This window comes from Schistocerca cancellata, chromosome 9, assembly GCF_023864275.1.
Source record: "Schistocerca cancellata isolate TAMUIC-IGC-003103 chromosome 9, iqSchCanc2.1, whole genome shotgun sequence".
Taxonomy (NCBI): domain Eukaryota; kingdom Metazoa; phylum Arthropoda; class Insecta; order Orthoptera; family Acrididae; genus Schistocerca; species Schistocerca cancellata.
In genome coordinates, this window is record NC_064634.1 from 36,390,153 (window position 1) to 36,403,992 (window position 13,840).

General features: G+C 39.1%; 1 protein-coding gene across 1 annotated transcript in view; it reads right to left on the reverse strand.

Moving 5' to 3' along the window:
- LOC126100687 (phenoloxidase 2-like) overlaps positions 1-13,840 on the reverse strand; it is an 87,385-nt gene that overhangs the window by 36,754 nt on the left and 36,791 nt on the right. Inside the window, exons 2-3 of the mRNA XM_049911303.1 lie at positions 7,515-7,667; positions 5,644-5,839 (exon numbers count right to left, since the gene is read on the reverse strand). Coding sequence (XP_049767260.1) covers positions 5,644-5,839; positions 7,515-7,667 — 349 coding nt within the window. The remainder of the gene's footprint in view (positions 1-5,643; positions 5,840-7,514; positions 7,668-13,840) is intronic.

Here is a 13,840-nt window from a genome sequence, read left to right on the forward strand (position 1 = left end):
TATTTTGCTAGTTTCTGCTCATTCTAGAAAGAATTTTCTTAAATTGTCTACCTGTCCATAATGTAGGTTTTTGATGTCGATAAATCCCTTCCTCCTTCCTTCTGCTTAATGTGAATCTTTCTGTTGCTGAATGTATGATGTATTCTATATTTGTGGCATTTTGATCGTGTAATTGTATTGAGTGCTTCTAGGTCTGTTACTCCATTTCACTACTCCAAATGAGTAGGTCAATATTGGCATAGCGTAAGTATTTATAGCTTTTGTCTTTTTTCTTGCTGTCAATTCTGTTTTCAGTATTTGTTAGTCTTTGTCTATAGTTTTCTTTTAGTTCTTCTTTAATATTTTTACTATCTATTCCTATTTTGTGTCTGTATCCTAGATATTTATAGGCATCTTTTTTCCATTGCTTCTATGCAGTCACTGGTTATCCAATATGTAATCTTTTTTAGCATAGTCAAGGGAAAACACGCTATTTTTCTTACATTTGTCTGTTCCAAAAGCCATATTTATATCATTACTGAATACTTCTGTTATCTTTAGTAATTGGTTGAGTTGTTGATTTGTTGCTACCAGTAGTTTTAAATCGTCCATGTACAGCAAATGTGTGATTGTGTGGATATGTCCCAGTAATATTGTATCCATAATTTGTATTATTTAGCATGTTGGATAGTGGGTTCAGAGAAAAGCAGAACCAGAAAGGACTTAATGAGTCTCCTTGGTATATTCCACGCTTAATCTGTATTGGGTGCGATTTGATATTATTTGAATTTGTTCGGATATTAAGTATGGTTTTCCAATTTTTCATTACTATGTTTAGGAACTGTATCAATTTAGGATCTACTTTGTATATTTCCAATATTTGTAGTAACCATGAGTGGGGTACACTATCAAAAGCTTTTCAGTAATCAATGTATGCATAATATAGCGACCTGTGTTTAGTTTTAGCTTGATATGTCACCTCTGCATCTATTATCAGTTGCTCTTTACATCCTCGTGCTCCTTTGCAGCAACCTTTTTTTCTTCATTTATAATTTTGTTCTGTGTTGTATTTGTCATTAATTTCTATGTAATAACTGAAGTTAATATTTTGTATATTGTTGGTAGGCATGTTATGGGGCAATATTTTGCTGGGTCTGCTTGATCTTGAGGTTTCAGATAAGTTATTCCTTGTGTAAGTGTATCAGGGCCTGTGTATGGATCTGCAATGTAACTGTGGGATAGTAGGCCCACCCAGAAAATAACTGGAGTAACTTTTTCACAACGAGTACTGTGGGTGGCACCACTCTGAAAACAAGAAGTAGGGTGAGAAACTGCTCCAGACAGTTGTGGAGCTGGGTCAAGAGACCCCACTCATGGAGAGTAATGAGTATGTGGTGATGCTGTGTGGTGTCTCAATCACTACCCAAATTGAAGACAGTCACAGTATGTTCACAGTGGGCAAAAGCTGATGGAATAGCAGACTCCAGGCTGATCAAATGGTCAGTAATAGAGTGGCCTTGGCAAAAACCACCCACAGATGAAGTGGAAAGACCCCGAGACTCACTGTATCAACACAGCCATTGTCTCACACACGTTCGAGCAACTTTAAGAGAATATTAGTGAGCTAATTGAATGACAGCTGTCAATCTCAAGGGGAGTTAACCAGTTTCAGTACTAGACTATCACATCCTCTCACTATTGAGATGAGAACTTGCCTTCAGTGCAGATATGGTTGAAAATGTCAAGTATGTGACGTTGGTAATCCATTGCCAAGTGTTTTAACATGGTCCTGGAGTCTTTTCAGGGCACAGGGCTGGGGCACTGAGGAATTCCAACTCACTGAATGAAGAACTAAGGTTCCGTGTGACATGTATTAAATTAAACTGTAAATGAATTCTCTCTACCTACTGTTTGAGGACACTAAACACAGGCTGATAATTCTCACATGGAAAGGCCCAAGTATGCAGAAAATGAAAATATTTGCCAACAGCATCTGGATGTAGATATCACCAGTAACAGAGATACCATGTACATTTTCAGGACACTGGTGCCCATAGAGCATCTTATGGCTATCAGCCACTGACTGGCTGGCATTCAGTTGCAGGTCAGCCTAGTCTTTAAGAGGAAGCATCCCAAAGGACACCTTCTTGGTAAGGGATATTGGAGGATGGCATTACTTCTCCTGCTGGGGTTGGGGACTGACATCCCTTATGGATAGGGAGTAACTCCCAAAGAGGGTGTGGGGGAAGCAGCACCAACATCACTCCACTACCAGGCCAGTGGGTGTGGTGGTTATTTTAGGTAGGGGCACCCAACATCATGGTGATCAGTGTCCTGTTGAGAAGGCATAGGTTCAGATGAAGGCTGTCCCAACATGCAGAGTATGTTTATAATATATTAAAGTCTACCTCCCTTCCCCACGAATTTAGAGATGAGGTCTGACAATTCACAGGATGTCACCACTCTTCTAACACTGGAATCAATATCAGCGGGACTGAGGGCAGCCATCGTATCAGAATGTAAGACACACAATCAAAATATGGTGAACTGAAAGTGGTACACCACAAACCTCAGAGTGGTGGATCCTCCCACCAAAATAGGAAGCCTTGTGGTAAAGGGTTATATCCAAAGCACAGCCTGGTAAGCAGAACCTCCTTCCAGTGGCAAGAATGACATGAAGCCCACCATGCCTGTGTGGTCAATTTGAACAACTGCAGTTTGTTCTGTCACCTTCAACCATTCAGTCTTTTAATGCATGACACACCTTTCAGAAAATGAGAAGACTGCACGCAAAAGGATGGGACATTAATTGCCAACTCCATCTTGACATGCTACATTGGCCGTTCTGTTGGCCATATTTTCCAATGTCGCTACCTGATCAGTACCCCACACAAGATCAAGCTCTTACCACTTTGTTGGAGCCACTGTAGGGTGCTTAGATGCATTGAATCAACTGGTCTACTGGATACATTTGGTGAAGCACTTTTAGTGCATAGGAGTGAACACAAAAGTACCTTGTACTACGATGTCTGAATCACCTGTAATGCCATGTAACCCTACATCATAATTTGCAAATTATTACAGAAGATTTACTTTGTTAACACTGTCAGGGAAAACAGTGGATCAATTGAGGACATTCACTTGCTCAGATCCATCAGTGTAGACAGTGATGGAATTGTGGTACATACTTAAAATACAAGGAAAAGCTGTAAAAATCTAATCACAAGTTGAAGTTTTCTCATAACGCATTGTAATCCACCCCCTCCTTCCTACTTGCAGCTATTGTCCACAATAAGCGTAGTCTTCTTAGAAAAATTTAATAGGAGGGAAGATTACAGTAAACTTTGTAGTTTACTAAGCTTTGTGTCTAGGGGTGTATTTCTTGAAGATGAAGATGTCACATTTTAGATCCTCATGGTTGAATTTATCTAAAATTTGAAGACTGTTGCTGCATAATTTTTGTTGTTACAATCACTCCAGGCCTCTAAAGACACTAAGGTGGCAATGCTTTCCATCCCTGCCTGCATATTCAGATGTCTGATACAGAGCCTTGACTGCCAGCGGCACATATCCGAAGTGGCTTGTTCATATTGGGCCATTCCCTTAAGAGATATTCAGAATTTGGTTGGACTACAGCACTAAATGCCTATGATTGAGGTGATGCTGAGATTGTCAGTGCCTGTTAAGCCAAAAGGATATGTAGCCAAATCTAGAGTGCAATTTGCACTGGGCTGGTCCAGAAGGACCCAGGCAATATTCCAATGACCTCATGGTGGACAGCATCTAACATTTTCAGATAGGAAGTAAGGACTGATCCAGATATGATGCTACCCTAATCTAAACATGATCGAACAAGTACCCTAGGTGGGATCTGTCAGCTCTCCGTGCTTTTCCTGTAAGTAATTTCAAAATATTTAATGAAGGGATTGGATTTTGTTCATGTGTCTTTCAGGTATGGAAGCCAAGTCAGATAAACTGAAAAGTGGACCGTTCCCTGAAAACTAAAATGTTGTTCAAAAATAGCCCGTCAATTTTACAGCAACCAATATGCCCTCTGAATCATCATCCGCCTTCACGGTCTTCTTCCAACCACTATCTGAGTTTGGAGACAGATCCCCACTGGGAAGTGGCCACTAGAATGTGTATCTGTAGCCACTTCCCACTGAACTCAGTTTGCAATAGCTGTAAAGTGAAAACGAAGTTCAGTGGCTGAGAAAGACCTTATAGCTGTGGGAAAGTGTCCTCTGACAAGACTTCAAAAGAAACATTCTCAGAATGGACAAGTTACTCTATAATTTGACCTCTGAAGTAAGTGCTAGCTGATCCCTGAATGTCAAGTTTTCACAGATGAGCAGCACCTGTGACTGACTGGGGAGGCCATTTTAAGCAGAAATGAGCTACTTTCATATTTTTTAAAATTGACTGCCACTTCCCCAAACCTAACCTCAAGGTCTTTAATGAAGAATTGGTCTGCAATCAAAAAGGAACGATAAAGTAATCTCTTTCCCTCTTGGAAAGAATCAAGTATTTTAGTATTTCTGGCATTGCCTGAGCCCTATGATCACCCTCATGGCATAGCCAGGCAATCAAATATTTTGTCATCTTGCCTCTCAGCATTGTAGTATATCTTTGCTTCAGAAGAGACTATTGGGGACTATGTGGCCACCAGTAGCAGAAACTAAGTCCCTTCATGTGCAAATCTTCTGCCACAGTACCAGGCATTCCGAATGGGCTGCTCCTGCAGACACCACCCAGCTGTAGTGATAGTTACCTGGCCAATAAACAATTGCCATGAGTACCTGTGCCCCAGTCACAACGGGCACATACTCTTTGGCTTGGATGAGGGGTTTCCAGCTCTGGCACCAGCAGTGCAATCCCTGCATGGTCAGAGTGCTACACCACCATGCATGTACTTTCACAAGTCCCTACCCCCCTCCCCCCACCCCATCTACCCACAAATGAATGACTACCATCCTGAATTTTGGCCATAGTATCATTGCAGGATACAATATAGCAGTGAGAGAAGGGAACAAAGGTGGAGTATACACTGCACTGGGTGACCTTCCCTGAATGCCTCCTTTTCTGTATCATTCAAAGGAGCAGCAGTCTCAAGAGACCATAGATCTATGAATATGTTGAAGGCCAGAAAATAAGAAAATAAGTGTCCAGAACACAAACAAGTTCAAAGCATAACTGTCACTAGGAGGACCATCCCATGGGAATAGGAGAAAGACTTTCAGCACGTAAAGGTAAGTAGTGCTGCAAAGGGCTTGGGTCCCATGGTGACACAGCATGTACCGTCAAAGAGATTTAAGTGCTTTATATTTTGCTTATTTTCAGTGAGATTGCTCTTTATGAAAATTTAATAGTTATCCTTTGATGGTATGAGGGACTGGACCAGTAATTGCACAACAGATAATTTGCATGTGTTCTGTTTATGATATTAAATATTATTTTTATCTGAGTTATTACAACCAAATTGAAGCCTGTAGAGAAATTCACATTATTTGTAAATGAGCAATTGAATTTTGTTAAAATATTGGCATCACTGACTTATCAATAGTCAATTCTCCATTCCCCACTTCATTAACTTTGAATCCACCAATCATTTGATGCTTCAGGAATATAACTATGCAGTCACCAACCTTCAGTAGTTTCACTTACCAAGAAATGTTTCCACTAGTCTTGAAGCCATTTTCCTGTGATGTGGCAGGAAAGGAGAGAAGTTCTCTCTACGACTAAGAGTCATTGGATATGAAAGATCTGGCAAGGTGATTGGCTTAACATCAATTTCCATTCTATTTTGAACTCCACCCCATCTGTCTGTAATTTCTGAAACTATTGACTGGTAACGAGGTGTCTGGAAAGAAGGACAAATTTTAGAAAATTCTGCATAGAAATTTTTATTTGCATTTTTTGATGGTAAGTTCTTAAGGAAATAACATTTTTGAAAAATATGGCATTCTTAAAAACAGCCCCAATACAATTTATAAATAGTAACATGTTAACTTTTTTCAGGAAAGTTACGTATTGCTGCTCATTTGCATTGAGCATCTTCCCAACCTTTCTGTAAGTTCGATAACTATTTCACCAAGTTAAACTGACTTGTCTCTACAAATACCATTCATGAATAAATTTTATGAACTTTTTGATGCTGTTTGAGAAACATTTATGCTGAGGTAAAAAGGTTTACCACTTATTTCACTTATTCTGTAAATTTCAAGGAAGGAATTTCAGAAACGTTCAATGTGTGAGCTAGTACAACAATATTAACATCCAGGCATGTTATTTGCCTTGGAATGACCACCTTAATCCCACAACTCTTCTCCTGTAGCTGGTATTCAACACCAAATTAAGATTAGAAACATTTTAACTTGCCAGACAAATTATGTGGCAAAACAACACACTTCCAGTTCACTGATGTATTGACAACTCTTGTCAATATAAAATGAGCAGAGCATGTACTTTAAATATTCTATTTAATCTGATGAAAAGTTCATGTGCTTCCAGTCAGTATGTTAATGGGGCTACCTGGCTGGAAATTTTAGTTTTCATCTATCTATATTCACATGAATACTTTATCCCTTATCAGAAAATGCGTGAAAATTATGTGCAACCTTTCCCCCCATATGAAAACCATGGGTGTTCAATTACCATTCACTGTACCTTACTGTTATTTACAGCTTGTTATCTCTCATCTATGCTTACTCTTCCTTACCTTGTCTTCCATTGTGCTGCCTTGCCTACTGTTTATTCTGTATCAGTTTTTCCTCCTCCAGTCTGCTTATTTCACACGAATTGCTAGTCGGTTTTAGCTAAAATTAAACAATGGAAAATCTAAGACGGAATGCGACAATACTATGAAAAGGAATTTTGCTTCTCACCATACAGCAGAGACACTATGCTGTGCCACAGATCGGTACAACAGGAACACCTTCACAATGTAAGATTTTGGCCATCAAGGCCTTTGTCGAAAATAGATCACACACACGCAGTCTCCGGCAGCTGAAGCCACACTGCAAGCAACAGCAGCAGTGCATGATAGGAGTGGCAACTGGGTGGAGGTAATGAGGAGGCTGGGGCAGGGAGTAGAGAAGAATAGCAAGGCAGGGGTGGGGGCTGAGAAGTGCTTCTGCAACAAGAATGAGGTGAGGAGAGGATAGGGCAGCTAGGAGCAGTCAGGAGGTTGGATGGTGGTCCGGGGAGAGGTGGGGGGGGGGGGGGGGTGCAGAAAGGAGACAAGTAAAGACTGGGTGTGTTGGTAGAATGAGGGCTGTGCTGGAATGGGAACAGGGAATGAGTGAGAAAAGTTACTAACAAAGGTTGAGGCGAGGAGTGTTATGGGGATGTACAGTTAAAAAAAATTAGTATTTTGCCGTCAACCATTCCCTGTGCTTTGTCAAGTCTCGTTCCACTTCTAACTGCAGTTTGTCAGTACTGCGTGCTAAAGATATCTAACTGATAATTTATTGTCATACCAGTAAATTACATGTAATTACAGATTTGTTGCTTTTGATAAGAAATTTATCACTTACCAAGTACTCAGTTGGAAGTTTGAACACTATTTTATTCTCTTCTCCTTTTGGTAAAAATAGTGGTTCTGCAACTCTGTCGAACAGGTAAAGTACATTTCTATGGTTGTTGAAGGCAATCGATCTTGAAGCTGCTGTGATATTCAGCCGTTGCGCCTGAAAATTTGATCAATGACCAGCATTAATAGAATCATGAATTTAATGTCCAATTTTACATTATATAACTATGTCATTACATTAATAGTACACTACACTTTACCTAACATCTTTGCAGTCTTATCTCTATATAACCAAAAAGAAGAACTCTTACCCCGTATCTACAGGAGACAACAAAGCCAAAGGTTACTTCTCCTGGCTGTTTGAGTACACTCACAGTATGCACACTGGCCAGAATATTAGTAAATATTGTAGGTATGTTCCAGTTGAGGTTGCTAACCTTTATATGAATCTAGAAGTTTGGTAACTATCAGTGAAGGGATGTCTCCAGACAAGGCTAGAGACCCAGAATACAATGGTCAGATGTAAGAACTTAGTCTGCTTTGTGGAGAAATTCTTCGAAACAATTCAGTGCACGAAGTATCCAGTGCTGTCCATTCAAGTACTGCAGACCATATTCAATTTCTATACACTCCTATACGCAATTTTGGATAGGTAAAGATCATTCACTTTTCCAGTCTTCACTAAGCAAGCCTTAATTTGCGAATGGTTCTCACTGTAGAAATCGATGTCTCTCAGCCCCAAATCAGAACTGTTTGTACATGTTTCTGAAAATGTTTCTTTACAATTAGCAATCCCAGGCCATATTTACTGTATTTTCCTAACCAACTAGTTCAGAAACTCCAACTAGTTCAGAAACTTAATTGAAAATGTGTTATTTCTTTTCAGTATTCCACTTGACACTTTCACATAGCAATTTTGAATTTTTCTCTACAACTTATCAGACCTTGGCAACTTTCCATCTTAATCATTTACCACATGGCAGAAGAAAAATGTTGAGAAGACTTCTTAAGACATTGTTCAAGAAAGCCGGATCCAGGTTCTAGTTTGAGTTTCACTCTCAGCCTTGACACAGACCACACACATTAATACTGAGCTTGTGAAGGTAAGTAGTTAATTCTATAATAGCTTAATTAAGCATGGAAAGAAGCTAGAGGGTTTCATATTATCTATTGGAGGTTTCACTCATATCAAAGAATTTCCTGAAGGAGAAAAAATACACAGAACATAAGTGCCAGTTTTCATGTACTTCAGTCTTAGTTTTACATACAAATTTAAGACATTTGCTTCAGTATGAATTGAAGTTACGTTGTTTTGATTACACATACATTTAGTAGTTCCATATCTACTTGAGGAATTAAAGGCTTTAAGGTCTTATTTCCTTTCAAATAGCGTAAAGTATATATTGCACATACACTATCTTAGGCCTAATTTTTGAGGTACACCAGATTTGATTTTTAACATTAGTTTAAGTACATTACATAACTACATTAATAGTATAACAGTATATTAGTGTTCCACATAACTTTAGTGACTTGTGATCTGTAATAGAAATATTACTGTTATTACCTACATAAATTTTGTAAAAATATTGTAAACAGCCACAAGCAAGAAGTGCTTGAGCTGCCATAGGGAAGTTAGTTCTGGGGTTCTGTGCAGCTGTTGTGACAGATGGCTGCAATGGGAGGAACGTAGTGGCATGGGAATTGGGGAAGTAAATGGTATTGCATAGGATGTCCAAGAGATAGGAAAAATATCTGAACAGGAAGATAAGATTAGAGCCCTTAAGGCTGAACTAGATAGTGTTAGGGAGGAACTGACAAGTTTAAGAGGGGGGAGGGAGGGAGGGGGGAGGGTGAAGACAGGTGGGAAGTGGTAGCAAGGAACAGGGACCACAAAGAATGGTATCTGACAGTTTCACCATCGGCACAATCAATACATTTGCCTTACTATCTCAGTCAACTAAGAAAGTGGCACAAGTAGATTTAAGTGTACTCAGCACTCAGACTTTCATTAGGAAACCAACTGTCTCAAATGAAGGAAAATGTAGGAGAAAAGTTCTATTATGTAGTAACCATGGAAGAAGAGTGGGCCAGATCTTTAAGGAAAAATTAGGTGACAGGTACTTTATCACTAGTTTTTTCAAGCCCAGTGCATGTCTTAGCCAAATGATAGAGGATGTAGTATCATTGTGCAATCATTTTATAAAGCAGAATCTGTTGTTGGGTGGGGTGGGAAACAGTATAGGGATCAGGGATACAATATTTAGTGTGACCTGGTAAAAATAGCATCTGCAAACAAACACAAATGTTGGTTTGGTTCTCGCTTTCATGTGGTATCCATGTGGTATGATCGACCCCCAATTGAACAGCTCTCTCAAGAGAGATCTTTAACTAAATAATTGTACTTTTGTAATTGTAGAAGTATATAGGTTCCCATTCAATCTGTATATTGAGCAAGCAGTAAAGGAAAGAAAAGTTCGGAGTAGGCATTAAAAGCAATGACAGGAGGATATAAGATGAACATCAACACAAGCAAAACGAGGATAATGGAATGTAGTCGAATTAAGTCTGATGATGCTTAGGGAATTAGATTACGAAATGAGACAAAGTAGTAAAGGAGTATTGCTATAAAGGAGTATTGCTACTTGCGGAGCAAAATAACTGATTATGGTTGAAGTAGAGAGGATATAAAATGTAGACTGGCAATGGCAAGGAAAGTGTTTCTGAAGACGAGAAATTTGTTAACATTGGGTACAGATTTAAATGTCAGGAAGTCGTTTCTAAAAGTATATGTATGGAGTGTAGCCATGTATGGAAGTGAAACATGGACGATAAATAGTTTGGACAAGAAGAGAATAGAAGTTTCGAAATGTGGTGCTACAGGAAAATGCTGAAGATTAGATGGATAGATCACATAACTAATGAGGAGGTATTGAATAGAATTGGGGAGAAGAGGGGTTTGTGGCAGAACTTGACCAGAAGAAGGGCCTGGTTGGTAGGACATATTCTGAGGCATCAAGGGATCACAAATTTAGTACTGGAGGGCAGCATGGAGGGTAAAAATCGTAGAGAGAGACTAATAGATGAATACACTAAACAGATTCAGAAGGATGTAGCCTGCAGTAGGTACTGGGAGATGAAGCTTGCACAGGATAGTCACATGCAGACCTGCATGAAACCAGTCTTGACAACGACATAGGTTCCTGTCTGTCAGAGAGGGAAGCAAATTAATATTTTGAGGATTTCAACTTAGATTTTCAGAAAGATATTGATATGAAGTTTGACCTTCAAGTATTATTTGGTTCTTTCAATTGGACGTCAGTTATTGCTTTTCCTTTTTGGGTAGTACATAAAAGCAGCACACTGACGTTTTTTTTATAGACCAAGAGAACTTTAATCAAACAAAAACATTTCCTGTTAAGAGTGGTCTGTTCAATCATGATGCACATCTAGTTACAGTATATGATGTAGCTTCATACAGTAATGGAGAACAGTCTTCCAAAATAGTGCATTCAATTAATGATTTAACAATCTAAAATTTTAGGGTAAGCTTCCAAGAGAGACTGGTATGAGGTGTTCAGGGAACCTTACACTAATTTGAAATTAAACCTATTTCATGAAACCTATTCCATGAAACCTTTGCGAGTATATTTGGAAACAAATACAATTTTAAGAAACCATCTAAAAATCCATGGCTCACTAAAGGGACAAAATTGTCTCGTAAACAGTAAAGCTAGGAGGCACAATGATCCAGAAACAGTGAAACAAAGATTGTTTTTGTGGTCTTCAGTCCTGAGACTGGTTTGATGCAGCTCTCTATGCTACCCTATCCTGTGCAAGCTCCTTCATCTCCCGGTACGAACTGCTACCTGCATCCTTCTGAATCTGCTTGGTGTATTCATCTCTGTCTCCCTCTACAATTTTTACCCTCCACGCTGCCCTCCAGTACTAAACTGGTGATCCCTTGATGCCTCAGAACATGTCCTACCAACCAATCCCTTCTTCTAGTCAAGTTGGGCCACAAACTTCTCTTCTCCCCAATCCTATTCCACACCTCATTAGTTATGTGATCTACCCATCTAATCTTCAGCGTTCTTCTGTAGCACCACATTTTGGAAGCTTCTATTCTCTTCTTGTCTGAACTATTTATTGTCCATGTTTCACTTCCATACATGGCTACACTCCATACATATACTTTCAGAAACGACTTCCTAACACTTAAATCAATACTCGATGTTAACAAATTTCTCTTCTTCAGAAATGCTTTCCTCGCATTGCCAGTCTACATTTTATATCCTCTCTACTTTGACCATCATCAGTTATTTTGCTCCCCAAATAGCACAACTCCTTTACTACTTTAAGTGTCTCGTTTCCTAATCTAATTCCCTCAGCATCACCCAATTGCATTCAACTACATTCCATTACCCTCGTTTTGCTTTTGTTGATGTTCATCTTATATCCTCCTTTCAAGATACTATCCATTCCGTTCAACTGACCTTCCAAGTTCTTTGCTGTCTGACAGAATTACAATGTCATTGGCAAACCTCAAAGTTTTTATTTCTTCTCCACAGATTTTAATACCTACTCCGAATTTTTCTTGTTTCCTTTACTTCTTGCTCAATATACAGATTGAATGACATTGGGGATAGGCTACAACCCTGTCTCACTCCCTTCCCAACCACTGCTTCCATTTCATGCCCCTCGACTCTTAAAACTGCCATCTGGTTTCCATAAAATTGTAAATAGCCTTTCACTCCCTGTATGTTACCCCTGCCACCTTTAAAATTTGAAAAAGTATTCCAGTCAACATTGTCAAAAGCTTTCCCTAAGTATACAAATGCTAGAAACGTGTTTGCCTTTCCTTAACCTTTCTTCTAAGGTAATTCTTAAGGTCAGTATTGCCTCACGTGTTTCAATATTTCTACAGAATCCAAACTGATCTTCCCCAAGGTCGGCTTCTACCAGTTTCTCCATTCGTCTAAAGAATTCATGCTAGTATTTTGCACCTGTGACTTATTAAACTGATGGTTCGGTAATTTTCACATCTGTCCACACCTGCTTTCTTTGGGATTGGAATTCTTGTATTCTTCTTGAAGTCTGAGGGTATTTTGCCTGTCTCATATATCTTGCTCACCAGATGGTAGAGGTTTGTCAGGACTGGCTCTCCCAAGGCCGTCAATAGTTCTATTAGAATGTTGTCTACTCCCAGGGCCTTGTTTCGACAGGTCTTTCAGTGCTCTGTCAAACTCTTCACACAGTATCGTATCTCCCATTTCATCTTCATCTATATCTTCTTCCATTTCCATAATATTGTCCTCAAGTACATCGCCCTTGTATAGACCCTCTATATACTCCTTCCACCTTTCTGCTTTCCCTTCTTTGCTTAGAACTGGGTTTCTATCTGAGCTCTTTATGTTCATACAAGTGGTTCTCGTATCTCCAAAGGTCTCTCTAATTTTCTTGTAGGCAGTATCTGCCTTACCCCCAGTGAGCTAAGCTTCTACATCCTTTCATTTGTCCTCTAGCCATCCCTGCGTAGCCTTTAATAAGCACAAAAATTAGTGCACTGTATTAAGGGAAGTTATGAAAGAGTCCAGAAGTATGTGCATTATGTCTGAGACTAGCACATCTGATAAAAGTTTGGAATATTGTTAAAGGGGAACAGGGCAACAAGACAGGAAGAATGTATTTCTATCAAGCTCATCGAAAAGTTATTTAACAGTATGTCAGAAGTAGAAAACACTTCAAAACGTTTTAGAGAAAATAGGATCCAGCTATTCATTAGAAAATTCAAGGATGTATGTGGAAGGGTAAATACCAATGCATAAAAAAAAAGGGGGTGGGGAGATAGGGCAGTAGTTGATAGCATCTGACTTATCTCACTTCTGACAGCTTTATTGAAAAGTCTTTACAAGTAATGTATTGGAGAGTAGCATCACGTATTTGTAAAAATAGAGTACAAACAGAATGTCAGTTTGGTTTCCAGAACGACTTTGCAACAGAGAATGCTATATATGCTTTCACTGATTGAATATTAAATGCATTGAATAACTGAATATCACCCTTTGGGATATTTTATGACCTCTCAAAGGCTTTTGATTGAGTGAATCATGAAATTCTTCTAGTTAAGCTTAACTGGAAGAATGTGGAAGGTTGAAATTAACAGTATAGATAGTTTGCAAAAATCAGAGTCCCCCCAGCTGGGGAGATATCGAGAATGGTGTCCCACAGGGATCAGTCTTCAATCCCTTATTGTTCTTTATGTATATTGATGACTTGCCACTTTAGATTAATTAAGATGCAAAACTTTTTTGTTGATTCAAGTATAGT